General features: G+C 36.7%; 2 protein-coding genes and 1 non-coding gene across 9 annotated transcripts; all 3 read right to left on the bottom strand.

Moving 5' to 3' along the window:
* Positions 1 to 954: 954 nt before the first annotated feature.
* On the bottom strand, positions 955 to 1,877 carry LOC126714875 (uncharacterized). Its single transcript, XM_050415276.1, has one exon. The coding sequence runs from the start codon at positions 1,588 to 1,590 to the stop codon at positions 1,150 to 1,152; it is 441 nt and encodes a 146-aa protein (XP_050271233.1). The 5' UTR covers positions 1,591 to 1,877; the 3' UTR covers positions 955 to 1,149.
* Positions 1,878 to 3,130: 1,253 nt separating this feature from the next.
* On the bottom strand, positions 3,131 to 17,800 carry LOC126714874 (uncharacterized). Of its 7 annotated transcripts, none has more exons than XR_007651695.1 (4): positions 17,399 to 17,800; positions 16,910 to 17,316; positions 13,548 to 16,085; positions 3,131 to 3,474 (listed from the first exon to the last, which is right to left on the bottom strand). XR_007651695.1 is itself a non-coding variant. In XM_050415274.1 (2 exons), exons 1-2 carry the CDS (start codon positions 11,483 to 11,485, stop codon positions 3,408 to 3,410), a joined length of 546 nt encoding a protein of 181 aa, XP_050271231.1. In that variant the 5' UTR covers positions 11,486 to 12,363; the 3' UTR covers positions 3,131 to 3,407. The 7 variants fall into 7 exon arrangements, 1 of the variants encoding a protein (XP_050271231.1); XR_007651696.1 differs by having other exon boundaries at positions 13,548 to 15,971; positions 17,399 to 17,799; XR_007651697.1 differs by lacking the exon at positions 13,548 to 16,085 and having other exon boundaries at positions 17,399 to 17,788.
* Positions 12,114 to 12,258, bottom strand: LOC126716254 (small nucleolar RNA snoR135). The gene has a single exon (XR_007652065.1). It is a non-coding gene; the product is annotated as a small nucleolar RNA snoR135 (small nucleolar RNA).

The following is a 17,800-nucleotide window of genomic DNA, read 5'->3' as shown; positions in this document are numbered from 1 at the left end:
GAACAGAGGTGGCCATGTGGGTGGGAGCTTGGGAATGGAAAAAATTATTTGAAATGAAGGTTCTAGGAAGGTAGTTTTATTTTCCAAATTTGTTCTTTTATAAAAAATAAAAATAAAAATTAAATTTGACCACTTATTTTGAATATATTTTAAAACACTATTTTTTTATATATATAATTAAAATATTATTTAAATTAATCTATGTAATTTATCTATTATAGTAAAAAGTAATATTAATTACTCTAATATATATAAACTAGCCTCATCATATGTGCTTTGCACGTGCCATGAAGCTTTTTTTTTTTTTTTTTTTTTTTTTTTAGTATAGTGTCATAATTTTCCTTTTTTTTTTTTTTAAGTGGATAAATTTGTTTTGAAAACATGGATTAGTAGAAGAATATCCTATTTTGTAAGAATTTTAAATGGAGTTGGAGAATACCCCATTTTAGTTTTTGCCTAAGACCCCAAAATGTCTAGGGCCAGCTGTGCTATTCTCACATTCCTACAATAAGGACTGGATTTTGGTCCTATTTTTGCACAATCAGTAGCAGAAATGCCAAATTTCCAACTGTGGTTGCACAATTAGAGATTATGAATAGTGCAATTTTTTTTTTAAGTCTTTTCCTTTCCTTTTCTTGTTGGTTTCCTTTTGTATTTAAATAGAAGTTTAGAGTATCTTTAGGTGTTGAGCATCCACAGCCGGAATTCTCATCTCATCCTATTTTACCATCCCAAAAAGTCACTTTATCAGTTATACAATACAATTTTACAATACTCCCAACATCCCAACTTTTATTTTCCTATTCTACTCATTAAAATAATATTTCTACACAATAAAATAATATATCCTAAAATCCAAATAAAAACAAAAACCCAAAATCCAAAACAACTCTGCAACCACCTGCTACCACCATCACCGCGAAGAACATACCAAACGGTTGTTTTCTTGAAACCCCAGCCACAAACTCATGGCCATCGAAACCCAGAAACCCATAGAGAAAACAAAATCAAATCAAACCAATAGCAATAGCAAACCCCAACTCCGGCAACCACGGCAACCCACAAATTACAATTTCAATTACAATTACAAATACAAAAATAAAGAGATCGAAATCGTGATCAAAATGTACAGAAGGTCAACAATCACCGTCAATCTCCACCATCACGACGTTCCTTCTCAATTTCTTGCCTTTGTTTCTTTGCAAGCTTTTCGAGAGCCGATTCCACAGCATCTTGACCACCAAGAAGCAACCGGGTCACGATTTCTGGGTCGGTCTCGAACCAAGTAGCTTCGAACTCCTTCCGGGCGTTCATTCTCAATATGTCTCGCCACAGGAAGCCCCGCGAATCGGTCCACGTGAAGAACCGGGAAGCCCTGAGGATGTCCCTGTAGAGACTCAGTGCCTCGCGCCGAGTGCTTGTGAGTCGGCGACGATTTAGCAGCTTGGCCTCATCGTCGTCAAGGGTAGGTTTTTGTTCCTTCGCCAAGTGATGGTCCAAGAGCTCTTCATGGGTGTCAGGTCCGTTATGCAAGAGCCAGCGGATACAGATGACGTCGCAGTGAGCTATGAGGTTGTTCAAAGGAATCATCGATATGGTAGGCGAGAGAGAGAGGGGATGAGAAAGAGAGAAGGAAGAGAGAGAAAAGAAAGAGAAAAAATGAGCCAGGAGAGAGAAATTGCCGGGTAAAAAGCATTAAAAAATTATTTTTTTTTTATACCATTCAGCTACAGTACCATCTTACATTTGAGATGGTACTGTAGCTAAATCTAAAAAAAAAATTGGCTTTTACCATATGGCCTTCCGGTTGTGGATCAATTTTTGGGCCTGTATGCCAAATGTACTTTACATTTGGCATATAACAGGCCCATTGTTGATGCTCTTAGTGCTCAACTTCAAGACGCATTCTATTTGCTGTTGACGAATTTCCAATAATAATTTTATTGTTAAGAAGCTCTCCACGCAGGGGGGGATATTCTACTTTTTCTTCTTATTGTTATGGTTAAAGTTATTTAATACACACTTGTCAATGATTGGGTTGAAAAATTTTAATGATATCTTTCACAAACCTAGATTGATATTAACTGTTATTATTCAGAAAGTGCAAAACAATTTTTTTTTTGTTTAAGCTTATCCGTAGGGTGGATTGAAAATTGCTAGTTTTGCATAAATGTACAGTCAAGAAACAAGAGACATACCAGTTTTGGATAAATATACCGTCAAGAAACAAGAAACATACCAGTATGGAACTAAATGCACCATGCAATTACACCACTTCCTTTACAAAGTTTTTTTTATATTTTTAACTTTTTAACTTTAACTTTTTACTTCTTTTTAATATTTTTTTATTTAATAGTTGAGATTAAAAGTTACTTTTTGCAACTTTCAATCTCAATCATTGTTATTACATCGGTATTGCACCAAATTCTAATCCTAAATGAGTGAATGTTTTATTTAATTAGCTTTGCAGTTGAGCAAGGTGGCAACACTTACGATTATAGAAGCATTTGGTCTTGAAGCATGCACCAATTTTTTTTTTATATTGGTTATTCTGTAGGAAGGTATTATGATGGTGGGAAATGTCGTTCATTCTCGAAGGTCAACTACCATGTTTTCATTATAACTCTTATTACAATTGTTTTTTTTTTTTTTTTTCGTAGTGTATATTTTAATAAGATTTTGTTCATTTTGGATTCAAGTTTTTTTCTTGTTTACCTCTATCTTGGATCAGTTGTTTGTTAAATAGGCCACGCATCCTTGGAAGACTCTTGAGTTGTAATCCTTGTTTTCAAGAGAACATATTGAGCCGGTCAAGAAGTTGAAAGCTTTACCAATAATTAGAGCATTAATCAACAGCATTTGCATGAAATTCCATCATAAAAACTGCTTTTTGGTGGAGAGGCTATGTGGACAATTTGATATAATTCATGTTTTTTAGTCATGCTTTTGGATATACACCATTGTTAGTTTCTTTAAAATCTTCTCCCCTTACACTTTGTGTGTATGTTAAAATACTTAGTATTCTCAACAAAAAAAAAAAAAAAAAAAAAAAAAATCATCCCCAATTTTTAGTACTTACTCCAAGCTAAGACCCAAAAAGCTAATAACATAACTCCACCACAATATGCTATTTGTGTAACAAATTTGTTTAAATTACATCAATTTATCAACACAAAATCAGCTACAACATGAAGTAGTACTCCATCACAACATGCTATTTGTATAACAAATTTGTTTAAATTACATTGATTCATCAACACAAAATCAGCTACAACATGAAGTTACAACTTGCTCAACAATTCGATTATACAATAACAACAGAAGGGCAAGAAGAATTATAACATGGAAGATACAGGTTCAACCAGACTTCGAATTATCTGGTTCTGCCCATTGCATAAGATGAATCTTTAGAAGAGAATCAGCCAATTAAGAGAGTACTGGTGCATTTCTAAGCATGGTGAATCTCCCTCAACACTGCACAACATGCATAGAAAATAGCTTAACATCACTTCAAGTTTCTATCAGTGCATTTCCAAAATCAACATAAAAATAAAATAAAATAATCAACTACTGCCAAACCCAAACCACAATAGTAACTAACAAAAGGAATGGGAGAAAACTAATACATTGTGACGAACTCAAACTAAGAGCTTATTATTAAGCTAAGAAGCAAAGTTGTTTCAGTGAAAGAAACCAAGAAAAGGATTATTGTTAGTGCTATAAACCAAAGAAAAGGATGATCTTAGGCAAAGAAATATAATTTGGTATCAAGATTTCTTAATTGCCAAAGCCAAGAGACCGTACACACAACAATTACAAGAGGACCACTTTTCATTCAATCACAGCATTTGGCCATATCCCAAAACCCCATTTTTCAAACTCAAGCCAAAGGGGTTTTGGTCATGTCTAGAAAACAAATAAAAATTGAAACAAAAATAAAAAATGAAATAAAGAATATAAGAGATGGGGACCTGATGGCCACCAACCGTTTTGACGCCAGTGAGAAGCACCACTAGCGGCAGTGGGTGTGGGTTTAAGCAGAAGCTTGGCCACAACAGGACTTGAGAGATCAAGAAAACAAAGAGAGGCAGTGAAGGAGAGAGTATGGTACAAATCTAACCTGGGACTTATGAGATTGAGGACCAAATGAAAACGTGAGAAGGGAGGTCGGAGGTTACTGTCGATGGAAGTGGCGCGATGGTGGTGATGATGTTATGGCTACAACAATGGCTAAAGGTAAGACAGTGGCAGCCTGGCAGGCGGCGGCGACTATGGCTGATAGTGCGATGGTGGCTAGTGAGCAGTCGGGATTGAGAGAGAGCAGAGGGTGAGTCTAGGCAAGATAGAGGGAGAGAGAAAAAGAAAAGAGTTTAAATTTCAGAAGTGAAAATTGCAATCAACGCAATTGATGACATGTCATCCAATCAGAGCCGTAGGATTGAATGGATAGCCACAATCTAAGGTATTGCACGAGGTGGGTATTCCACCATATCTAAAACTGGAGGAACACAGAACACAGTCACATACTCACATACATCATTTTTTTTTTTTTCTTGAAGCTGTAACTCTTCTCCAAAAGTGAGTGTTGGACTTGGAACGCAACACATTTAACCTAACCAAATTATTTTGATAATTGGGGGAGGGGAAATTTAAACCCTGAATATCTCCGTTGGAAACACTAATAGGTACCAAAAGAGATAACTTTAAAGAATGTGAAGGTAAAGAATTTCCCTAATTCAACCTATCTATCAAGATGGTTTTATGTATAAACGTTACGTAATATACCTCACATATAACAATGGTTCCAATATTTGTGGGCTCTACACCCATATGACAGTGATGCTACATATCGCTGTTACAAAAAATAAAAATTCCTATATATAAAGCTGGTATGCACCATGATAGCAAAGAATATAAATCTCAACATGCCTGAATGTGTGGAATTCATGCCATGACAAATGTGATGATTTCCTACTCTTGGAAACCATAGCCCTTCACTATAGAAAATTTCATAACTTTGAAAACTACATGGACCAAAGTAACTGACTTACTGATACCAATAATGGTGCAATGTGGCGCAGTACAAGGGAACAAACAAAATCTGATTTAGAACACCTGGGAAAGATCAGGTATTGCTTCAATTGAGGGTTTAGGGTTAGGTTTTGGTGGGAAATGGCTGGAAAATAATAGGGATTATGGGGTTTCCAAAGGGACAAGGATTGGTAGGGTTTGGGAAGGAACAAAGGAGAAACAATTTTCTAGGTATCACACCTAGAGTTCCTTAGCATCACACCTAGAAGTAGTTTGCATCACACAAACCGTAGACAAAGATTCATAGCTCTAAACTGAAAATATTATTACAATTCTTCTTCAATAGAAGGTATTACAACCCTTTAAATATAAGTCTAATATGGATACCTATTCCTAGTAGAACTAGGATTTCTTAAAACCCTAATAAGACTTGGACTTTGGGCTTTGGGCTTTTATTACTAAGCCCAAATAAATAACTAAATTAAAATAAAACTAAAGTAAGACCCAATGGACCATTAGCAAAGCCCATTCTAGAATATTAAGAAATTACAAATTTTCCCTCGATACATAAAATCAAATAAAATATAATAACTATGTCTTTCCGATGTCTCCAGCATCACGATAATTGCCAAGCATAATTAAGGTGGTTGGATGGCTACTTGCAACAAACTATGAGATTAGGCAGTGTAGTAAAGTGTATGGACCTAGTAGGCGTGGCTCTTACATCCCACTTTTGGTTCTTTACTTTTTTGCTTTCAATTGATACCCATTAAAGGAGATTACAGTGACACGGTTTAACCTCAATAATAATGTAAACTTTGCCATCAAAGTACAGCATTTGCAATACATATGCATATCAGGATTCAGGACCCCTTAGCAAGAAAAAATTAACACACAAAAATAATGCAAATTCATCTTATATGCACTGACCTTAAACACTTTTCTGGTACTAAGCGTAACATCTGACTCTGACTCATCAAGATTCAGCTCAAGAGAGACAGAAATATTCTTCTTGCGATTACCACGCAGCACCCCCACGCATGATAAGAACATAACAGAAAACCAAACAATTATTTTTGCATGCTTTAAAATTTTCTATTATGCCTTGTAGATATGAGCTCATCATGCAATAATGAGCTCCATCTGCCTTGTAGAGTGGTGTTGCATGTGCAAGAACAATTTAACTTTTTGTTGACTTCTATCTAATCAAACCCTTCTATCTAATCAAACTCCAAACCTTCCACAAAAGGCCTCCACTCCTCTAACTCCTTGTACAAGTTTTTATAAAACTGTATAGCTTGGTCTGCCATCTCAGATTCATCCTTATAGATAACCCCATTCACCTCCAACATGCTAATATGATTATACCTTCTCCAAGAATTGGTCACCTTGTGGAAGAATTTGGTATTGTTATCTCCTCCCTTAATGCAAAGCATCCTCGATTTCTGTCTCCATGAGACTTCTTCCAATGAGAGAAGGTTTTGTATTTGAGATCTCAAACACAACCCTCTCACCTAACTCCACTTCAGAAAGGCTATGCTTCCCTTCCCTAACATCCAATAATTTCGAAGCCTCCAACAATTCTTTTTTTAGACGCTCTACATTTCGAAACTCACTCCGGTTCCACAGAATAATATCTTCCTTCAATGCCTTCAACTTCTTAGCAAGTACGAAACTGGGAGTACTTGAGAAGGAATATCAATTCCACCAAGAATGAACCCTATCTTTGAACCCATCCTTCTTTAGCCACATGTTCTCAAACCTAAAAGGACTTTTCCCCCTTAATATCCTTCCTGCTTCCACTAATATGGGGAAGTGGTCTGAAATAGGATGAAGTAAAACCCGTTGGATCACATCCGGATAGTGATCCTCCTAGTCATGAGAAACCAGAACCCTATCTATCCTAGACATCGAGGGCTAATCCGAACCACTCGACCAAGTATAACTCCCTTCTTCCAATGGCAGATCTATCAAGCTAAGCTCCTTAATGAACTTAGAAAAATTCTCCATAGCCAGGGTAAGTTGTGATCCTCCTAACCGTTCACTTGGGAAACGAACAATGTTGAAATCCCCTAGTAACACCATGGGACTTCCCAAAGTTGCTAAATTCCCATCAGCTCATCCCACATCTGCCCCCTCAAGTTATTATCATTCAGGCCATAAACCCCAGAACATACCCAAATAAAACCATCCCCCAAACCCTGTCACCAAACTGATACGGAAAATTGACCCACCAATACCTCTAGCTTTTCTAAAGCCCTCCTATCCCACATCATCAAAACCCACTAGGTGTCTGATCCGCATCCAATGCTACCCAGTCTACGTAGGGACAACTACACAAGCTGCAAATCAGCTGTCTATCTATGCCCGCAAGCTTAGTTTCTTAAAGGCAAACAACATCACAATTCCATTCCCGTAATAAATTTCTAACTACCAAATGTTTCCGCGCATCATTCAAACCTCGAACATTCCATGACACCATTCTTAACTTCATTGAAAGTGTAAACTCCCTACTACAACCTACAGTAATGCTATCAAAGAAAAAAAAACTATCTCCCTTCATAATTAACCGAAGAAATCAAATTCCTCAGCTCCCTCTTCCCTTTATCCTTGGAGACAGCTTTTCGGTGGGCAGCATTCCTATGCACCAGATTGGCCGCCTCAATCTCCGTCTCAAGTCTTTGTAGTAGCATAATACACCTCTTCTCATGTCGACCCACCCCATTATCTTACTGAACCCGAGGAGTCAACGTTTCACCCAATTAGAAACATTCAATGTGTTATCCAACCTCATCACCTCAGTGTTACTATTCAATTCAGCCATCACAACCAACCCGAGAGGATTAAAAGTCATCAAGGGAGAAGAGCTATCCACATCATCCAGGCCCTCATCGACCTCAGTCAATGCCAACACCAGCTGGTTAGTCTGATGGGGTGTGTCTATCCCCTGAATATCATAAGCACCCTCAACCGTACCACCTTCAACTCCACCCGGAACACCCAATTCCTCAATCCCAACTCTCGATAAACTCAGAACATAATTAGATAACACAAGACCTTTTAATGCCCTGCCACCCTCAGTTTCTGCCTTACCCAGTATGATCAAAGGCCCATCGGTGCTATGCCCAACAGAAAAAGGACACTCTGCCTCCACTGATGTCTCCGTAAGGCTACCCATAAACTCAATTGGAGGAACAGACATCGTATCTGTCCTCGTGGTGTGGAATGGAGCAAGATCGGCCCTATCTAGTGTCGCCGGTGAGTCCTCGGCGTGAAACTCATCGAAAAAAGGACCACGGTTCACCACCGTTGCCTTTGCAGGACAAAAGTTCATCACAGATTGACCCACCGAGCTCATCGCCGACTTCAAGGCATGTTGTCTTGCTGTGACGACCATTACCGGTGGCGCCAATGACTCCTCAGTGAGAAAAACATTAGCGCCTTTGACATTCTGAGCATCCGAGGTTGTGTGAGGTTCTTTGGACATCACTGATGCATGGGCTTCCTTATTTAAAAGTCTCAAGTCACCCACAAATGGGCTTACACCCTCTTCCATCCTAGATGGGCTGGTGGGCTCTGGAAAAGGGATCATTGGAAGGCCCACTTAGATACCATCTTGGTTTAAGCCCACCACAGGTTTGTGAACCTGTGATACACTAGAAGAACCCACCATGTGATCCCTCTGACCCCTTGAAACCCAAATAGAACTCCTCAGACCACCTTTTCTCCATGCCACACTCCTTTTTCCTTTCCCATTCACTTCTACAATCAAGCTTTTTCCTGTCCAGTCTGAGTTCCTCAGTTCACGTTTTTTTCCATAAACCTGTTCAGTCCAATTTGATTTGAAATTCAACGGAGATCTCCTTTTATTTCCTACTCGATATATCTTTCCAAAATTAAAGTCCTTTGTACTGCACTAAGAACCCCCTTTTGTACCTCCTAGAGTCGCTGAACCTAGTAAGTTTAGTGCCGTTTCGCTCAGCAGGTTTTGCTTCTCCCCTTTATTATCCCCTAACAGTCATTTCCCTTTATCATGGGCGCTTAACCGATAAGGCTAATTTCTGCCCCTTACCTGCACCTGATGCCCACACACCGTGTCGGCAAAAGATTTAAAAGGTTGAACCCTTAATCTATCCTTATGAAGTGAGCCACAAATTTCAATTGCCCAGTGCCACCATTCACATAGTTTTCAAGTTCTAATATCTTCCTTAACTCTAACCCAAAAACCCTCCATCCATTCTTTGCTTTGCCTACTAGAATAAAAATGGACCTCCTAGACCCGCCAACTTTAAATTCAGTCAGCAGTAGGAACAAGCCAAAAGAATTGGAGCTCCGTTGGAGGGTGTAGGCTAAATCACCTTCCTTAAACGTATAAAAATACTTTGGACTGACCCCAACGACAATATGTTCTATACTCTTCATCAACCATTGTGCCACATTCTTACCCATGAAGACCGACTTCATGAAGTACCTACTCCGCTCAAAAATCCTTAAAGAAAAATACAGTCCCCCTTCCTCTACCACCAGTTGAAAAAGTTTGGATTCAATAAAAAAGCAACTATCGCCACCCATAATAAATGACAAATCACTAAGACCACAATCTCTATGGAACCTCTCCTAGCTCAATGACAAAACGCTTATTGACAAATTATAATGATCTTATAAGGCTGCACCTCCACTACGAATTTTGCCACTAGTAGACTAACATTTTCCCTAGTTATTCTGCTCATTATGTTCCGTTTTTGTTTTTAAATTGTGTGTTTGCTATATGATGCCATTGTGGTTTTTAGCAGTTTGAAGAGGAATGGATCTGGATTCATTTGGGACGATATGGGTCACATTGTTACCAATTGCCATGTCATTCAGAATGCTTCTGATTTTAGGTTCGTTCATTTTTTTCTTTTCATTTCCTTGTTTATCAATTTTCTCTCTTTTTTTGGTCTTTTGTTCATTATGTTATTGTTGTAAAAATGGGATTCTTTTTTGTGCAATCTCCAAAGCTATGGAGGGTGGAGAAAGCCCGGTGTGCAACATATATTTCCTTATTGTTCATGGTGCTATTTATGAACAAGGTCACTATTTTTGACAGCACAGCTTATGATGCAAAAGTCGTTGGGTTTTGCAAAAATAAGGATGTTGCTTTGTTGCATGTGGAAGCAACTGGAAGGCAAAGTGAAACCTATAAGCATTTGTCACTCTACGAACCTACTTGTTGGTCAATCAGTTTTTGCTATTGGAAGCCCTGTGAGTATGAGTTTTTAACGCTACTTGCAAAACATATTTTTTTCAATGCACTATTGCTTGAAAGTGTATTGTTTATCTGGTAAGTGTAATTTCTACTTTACATACAAGATAAACAATACACTTTCAAGCAATATTGCATTGAAAAAAATATGTTTTGCAAGCAGCGTTAAAAACTCATAATCACAGGGCTTCTAATAGCAAAAACTGAATTACCAACATGTAGGTTCGCACAGAGACCAATGCTTAAGGCTTCACTTTGTCTCAAAGTTCTACCGCACGCAACATAGCAACATCCTCATTTTTGCAAAACCCAATTACTTTTGCACCATAAGTTGTGCGGTCAAAATAGTGACCCTGTTCATAAATAGCACCATGAACAATAAGGAAATATATGTTGCACACCAGGCTTTCTCCACCCTCCACAGCTTTGGTGATCGCACAAAAAAGAATCTCATTTTTACAACAATAACATAATGAACAAAAGACCAAAAAAAGAGAGAGAATTGATAAACAAGCAAATGAACGAACCTAAAATCAGAAGCATTCTAAATGACATTAATGACATGGCAATTGGTAACAATGTGACCCATATTGTCCCACATGAATCCAGATCCATTCATCTTTAAACTGCTAAAAACCACAATAGCATCATATAGCAAACACAATTTAAAAACAAAAACCAAACATAATAAGCAAAATGCGATAAAAGAGAAGAGAATAGTGTAGTGGACCTGGAGATTCCAACAACAGAGGCACAGTTCACACGATAAACCCGAATAGCAGGCTCATCCTCCTCCGGATGCATGGGGTGCCTGTGATCCTCCTCTGGATGCATGGTGGGCCTGTGAAGCGCAGGCTGATCCTCCTCTGGTTGCATGATGGGCCTGTGAAGCGCAGGCTGATCCTCCTCTGGATGCATGGTGGGCCTACAAAGGGCAGGCCAATCCTCCTCTGGATGCATGATGGGCCTGCGAAGCGCAGGCTGATCCTCCTTTGGATGCATGATGGGCCTGTGAAACGCAGGCTGATGCTCCAAGTGTATTACTTTTCCATTGAGGATTTCAGGGATCTTCATTATATCTCTCTCTCTCTTTCTCTTTGAAACAACAGAATCATAATCAGGAATTGTGTTTTTCATTCCCGTATACAACCTCATCCAATATATAATAATAATACTATAATACTTAGTAAGTAAATAGATGTCAATCATTATTTTGCTTTGCTTTTTGCTGAAAGCTTTTTACTAATGAAAAAGCTGGTGCCAAACAAAGAACGCTAGTAAGTAATGAACTTCCTTCCCGGAATCAAATATCTTCATCTGCTCGTCTGGGCTAGAGGCAGAAATTTGGATTGTTTACTGGCTTTATCTCCTTGGTTTCTGTTTTTGACGGAATTGATATGGGATTTAGCTTTGTTCAATGCATTTAAGGGTTTTCTTTAAGAACTCCTTAAGATTGCAGGTTAGGAAATTCACCTATCTGGTTTCTTTTCTTAGTTGCAGGATATAATTTCATTGTTAGTTTGTTACCCTTTGTAAATTCACAGTTCAGTTTAGAGAGGTTGTGGAGGAAGTAAATGAAATGAGATTCAATCCTTCCACGATGAAGTTTGCTTGCCTATACGCCTTTTGTGATTAATTTTAGCACATTCCCATTCCTATTATATCTTTTAGACAATCCAAAAAAACAGATTAAACAATTAAAGAACAATTTCAAATATAATGTTAAATGATTGCCCAAAAATAAACATTTAAAATAAATAAAAGGGCCTCACAAAAAAAAAAAAATCAAAGGGAAAATAAAGATGTTTTTATAAAAAAAAAAGAAAAAGAAAAAAAGCGATGTGGGGAAGATGATTGTTGAAAATATCAACGGTAAAGATGAAACACAACTGCCCACCTTCCCCAGATCAATGTTGCAGAGAACTCTTTCGGACACAGTGCACTTATTGTTGCACAACGCCGATACACACAATCCCTGCTTTAACTTACAAGCAAAACCTTTGTGTTTATTTACACACAAATTAAAATTAAACAGACATTGAAACAAAAACAATAACACAGAAAATAGAGACCGAGAGAGAGAGAGACACGAGAGGCTGAGTGAGTGTTGGGTATATATATATATAGGTGAAGGGGTAAGCTACGATTAGGGTTTTGCGGGTTATGGAGCATGAGGATGTAATTACTAAAGTACCCTTTTCTGTGGTCATTTTTTATTGGAGCGGGCAAGGGTATTAAATGGGCTTGGACTTTGACCCGGCCTGCTTAAAATGTTTCCGGGCTTATGTTTTACATTTTATTTTTATTTTTGGGAAACTATTATTATTATTATTATTATTGGTAATATGGCTATGCAAATATTAAATAATTGTAAATGAGTCTGTTACAAAAAAAAGCTACAAAATAGCACAGTCTCATCAAAAACCAGCAAGTTCTCCACCACATGCGGTAGGTTATCAAAATACAAATAGTCACTAGATTGGTTAACTCTTAACTTAGTAAATACATCAACATACTAGTTTACTTCTTTAAAATATGTTGAACTTTAAATATATGGAAATTTTTCAATAGGGTCATGCAATCATTGAGCAAGGGCTCAATTATAAGATTATTCAAGGAATGGTTGTACATTAAAGTATTATTTTATATTAATTCCTTAAAAAAAAGAAAAAAAGAAAAGAAGAAGTAAAAAACAAAATATTAGTTTATGGCTTTATGCAATTTTTTTGTTTGTTGACGAAATGGCTTTATGCACTTATTATATGAGTAGTGCATCCCATTATGACTATGACTCTTAAGAAATTTTAAGAAATTTCTTAACAAAAAAAAAAAAAAAACAAAATGAGATTAAGAAATTTAAGAAAGATTATCTTAACATCAAGCGGGAGAGAATTTTAACCGATAACATTAGCCAAATTTAAATTCCTTCTGCTTCTACCATTTATTATGATTATAAAACCATTTAAAGTTTATAAATGAGTAAAAGAGCACAAGAGCCATATAGGTTATATAACTTATAAGTTTATAACGGATAAAAGAATACAAATATTCATCAGAATTAATAATATTATTTGAGTAAAATAATATGATCAAAGAAGAAAACTTTCTTCTTTTTTCTTTTCTTTTTTTATAGCAAAAAACTTTCATAATTAGATATTTAGTGGACACATAAAAATCATTAAAAATTTATAAATTATAACTCATAAAAAGTAAAAACACCCCAGATTAGTAATTAATTAAATGCATACTCAATTCTCAAATAAATATGTACCTATCATTGTAAAGAGATCCAGGAAAATTCACTGCTTTAGTCAATGCTGCCCTCCACCTCTGAACCATCTCCACATCATCTAATTCTGCTTCATGTTTAGCAAAGTCTCTCTCCAACTTTTCCTCTATCTCTAATGGATTTACTCTAAAAATAACCGGTAATACCAATTGACCATTCTTCTCACACTCAAAAATCTTGACGAGTTCAGTCAAGCAACATCGACAATTCAATGACTTTGAGAAGTTCAGCTGAAATATTTTCTCCTCGTGGAAGACGGTCATTATCCACGAAGATGTAAAAACCCACGTCACACAAAGCTTTATATAAATGGCTAACAAAACCATGACGGGTTTCTTCACCTCGAAAACTCAAGAAAAAATCATACACCCATTGGCGAGTGGAAGAAGAAGAAGAAGAAGAGGTTCTTTCATCGGTCAGGATAGACATCGGGATGTATGTTAACTGAAGATTAAGAAGATTCAAAAAAAAAAAAGGATCGGAAGGTAAGAAAGTAAGAAGATCTAAAAAACAGGAGCTGTAGGTTAGAAAGATGATCAAAGATGTATTGAAAAGTTTTGCATTTGATTGGGAAATTGATGAAAAACTCATGATTTTCACCAATCGGAGAGAGATGAAATGTAGCTGGAAATTTGGAATTGATAGAGAAAAATATTGGGGACGAAGGACAATATATAGAAAAGGTAGGGCATCCCGTGCGATTCCTCTCTTCTCAGCCATAGATTTAATCTAATGGCTTTCAACATTGACACCTCACCAAAAACAAAAATACTACTTCACCCTTAAAATCAGTTCAGCCCGCCCACTGTTTTGTAAGTCTGAGTAAACCCAACCTAAAATCAAATTTCTCTCTCTCTCTCTCTCTCTCTCTCTCTCTCTCCCCCCTTCAACCCATTCTCTTCCTCTCCTTCAATCCGTTGTTACATCTAGTTGTGAGTATTGAATCTTTGCTTACCTTTTCAGTTCTACCAAAATTTTGGAACTAAATGTGCTATTCTTCATATTTAAATGATTGAGAGGACAGGAACTGTAAAATAGATTATATATTAATTAAGAATTCGAGAATTCACCCATTATACACTTTAGAGAATGATATGAAGTGGACTACTTTAGAGAATGATAGTGTACTATTTTGAAGTGGACTACTATTTATTCTTTTCCTTTCCTTAATGAGCTGACTTTCTAATCTTGCCCAAGATATGTATTAGTTATTTCTTATACCCAAAAGAAAATCACCATTTTTTTTTGGCTAAATTTCCCTATCCATTGGAATATTTAGGCAAAACATAATTTGAGTTGAAAAAAGTTACTTTTTGATACCAGGGTTTATTGTAACTATCCACCATAAACTATAGGATTATTTGTAATGTCCATCCTAAACTATAAATTTTTGTGATCAATATATATTCAATACCCAGATTGGAGATCAGTTTACCAATCAAAATTAGTGTTGAATTTACCAAATTAGTGGGCTGGTTTATGTGGTAGTGTGCTGTAATGTATCAAAATTAATTTGTAATGTTCACCCAGGTGGGCCTTTACTAAATTTTGCATTTTAATACTGGTATTAGATATTGGGATGGGCATTGCAAGTTAATCTTGAATTAAGGTGTTGATATTGCAAAAATAATTGTGGGTTAGGGTGGAAATTGTAAATGAGTCAATGGCCATGTAGGTTAGTATCAATACGCAATAGCTACATTGAACCCTTAATACCAGAATTGCTTAGCTTCCAATTAGCCCTGAAATGACCCCCTTTAAGTCTTATAAGATTTTTAGATGATTTTAGTAATTCTATTTGTCCCACCAGTAGAGGTCTACTCATGATTGAAACCTTATTTTGTCATATAATTCAGGTAATTGAAAAATGGATAGTTGTTTCAGCGTTAATAAGTTTTGCATATTTTCAATAATAACTAAATCAAAATCTTATCATTTATGACTTTATTCTCTCTCAAAGATCAATGAATACAAATCATCCTCAATAACTTTACTGATGTCTTTTACATTCTAATTTGAAGTATCACTTGTCAATTGTCAATGTGTTTTTCATTGTTTCCTTGTCCTATATAAGTTTCTATCCTTTGGTTCTCTTCTTGAATTCTGAGCAAGACTGAAATTTAAAATTCTGTTAAAAGTTTAAAAGCAAGACCCCACCTCCTTTAGGATATTGGAAAACAAATGTTTCTGTAGGTAGGAAGGAATAGTATCTCCCAAATGGCCATCATAGATAGCAAATAGTCCTAATTTATGTCCCTCAATCTGCATAAATTTAGCAACATGGTAATCCTCCATGGGATGATTAGATTTCCCTTTTACTAGGCTGAACCAAACTTGATTAACCCTTCATGGCTTCTTCCTTGGCCAGAGCTATATGAGGAACACCCTCTTGGCTATGCAACAAAACTATAAATAACAAAAACCTCAATATTAATCTTGCGTGTTTTAGAGGCAGTTGTATGGTACAGATGCAAACAAAAGTAGTTGCAAGTTGCAACTTTGAAAACCATTTGCATGAGGCTGCAAGAAGAAGATTAAACGGAGAAATTACTATATTTAATCAACAACTATCATTACAAACAAATGAAGCATTGAAAGTTATCAAGATAAGAACTTTTTTTTTTCCTTCTTATTTTGGTCTCTATTACTCTATTTTGCTATGTTTATGATGGTTCTTTTTTGTTTTTCTTTTTTTAAAGGGGGGGGGGGGGGGGGGGGGGGTGGGTGTGGGGGGTGGGACAGAGGATGAAAGAAGAGGGTCACCAAAAGTTAGTTATATAAACTGCAAGTCAGAAAACATGCAGTTGGTTCAATTCTGATCATTAGTTCTTCCTAAAATATGTGGCCTAACAGTGTAAAAATGTCAAAATCTCTTATACCCAATTTCAGCAACCCTGCAAATATCAGTCCAATTCTGTGCTAAAAGTCCCCCATCAAACTCACTAAAGAAGCAAGAAGATAACTTGAACAGTTGAACCACTCAAACTAACTAGATGTGCCGTCATCACCTTCAAAGCCCCCCAATTATCCATTCTATACAAGTGATTATACAACAAAGAATGATCAATAATCTCACTAAGAACCTGCAAACGTTGAATAATTCAACTGAATAACATCACAAAATTATCATATTCACTCAAGAGTCTATACCCCTACTAAGAAAATTGGAGACACAAATCAATCACACAACACAAATAATCCTCTAACAAACAATTAAAGACTATGCCTTTCCAGCTTATTGGTTAACCTTTTCACAACACAGAACATATTGATTGGTATTAGAGACAAACTTATAGACACATGAAGTTAAAAAAATAAAAATAAAAAAAAAAAAAAATCTTTACCTTAGAGTAGGAACCACTAAAACAGCAGAGCCTATCCATAAAAGGAATTCAACAGCCACTTCAACTTCTTCAACTAAAATTTCAACATCCAACCCCTGTAGCCACCTTCAACCCAAATTTCAACCAAACCCACCTCCCCAATTTCACAAACTGCACAATCAAAAACAATAGTTGATCATTATAATATGAAATGAACAAAAACCCTTCAACTATTAAAACCCTAAAGCCTTAAAGCCCCCCAAGAAAAAGCCACAAAAGCTAAAAACAAGTAACAAGAACAAATCAAAACTGGGTTATTGAGAATTTCCTCTTATCGATCTAACTGAAAGCCAAAAATGGCTGAACTTCGTTGTTTTGGTTGTGATTTTTAAGCTTGCTCCTCTTGTTGTTATTAGCTCGCACACAAGCTACAGAATAAAAAAAATGATAATTTTTATTAATAAATAAAATAAAATAAAAGAAGAAAAGAAAAAGGGAGAGAGAACTCACCTCCTTGCGAAGTCCGATGTAGGAAGCGGTGATTTTAGGGATTTCCGATGAGAAAAAGGCTAGTATCGTTGGAACCGGAGAGCCGGGCTAGTGGCTGTGCCGTGAAGAGAGAGCTTCATCAACTTCTCTACACCTGATTCTCTCCAAACCCCAACTGTGCTCTCTGATCTGGGTCTAAAAAGCGCTCTACGAGGCATGGAGGTTTGGCTTCAAATGGTGAGTTGATGTTTTGGCTTCGATTTTGCTGATGAGTCTGAGTTCAGTACGCTGGTAGCGGTGACGATGAGGTTGAGGGAAGCGTGGAGGTTGAGAGAGTGGTGGAGGTGAGAGAGACACTGGTTGAAGTGGGAGAGAGAGAGAGACAGGAGAGAGTGTTTTACTGAAAAGTGATGCTAAAATGAA

Source organism: Quercus robur, chromosome 2, assembly GCF_932294415.1.
Source record: "Quercus robur chromosome 2, dhQueRobu3.1, whole genome shotgun sequence".
Classification (NCBI taxonomy): domain Eukaryota; kingdom Viridiplantae; phylum Streptophyta; class Magnoliopsida; order Fagales; family Fagaceae; genus Quercus; species Quercus robur.
Note: the sequence above shows the minus strand (reverse complement) of the source record. Positions and strands in the feature narration are given on the sequence as shown.

Excerpts from the sequence above, each read along its gene's own strand:
- LOC126714875 (XM_050415276.1), bottom strand. The coding sequence starts at position 1,590 with ATGATTCCTTTGAACAACCTCATAGCTCACTGCGACGTCATCTGTATC.
- LOC126714874 (XM_050415274.1), bottom strand. The coding sequence starts at position 11,485 with ATGATTGACATCTATTTACTTACTAAGTATTATAGTATTATTATTATA. Across the intron at positions 3,475-11,006 it reads TCTGTTGTTGGAATCTCCAG|TGTTGAGGGAGATTCACCAT; the intron begins GTCCACTACACT and ends CATGTTGTGCAG.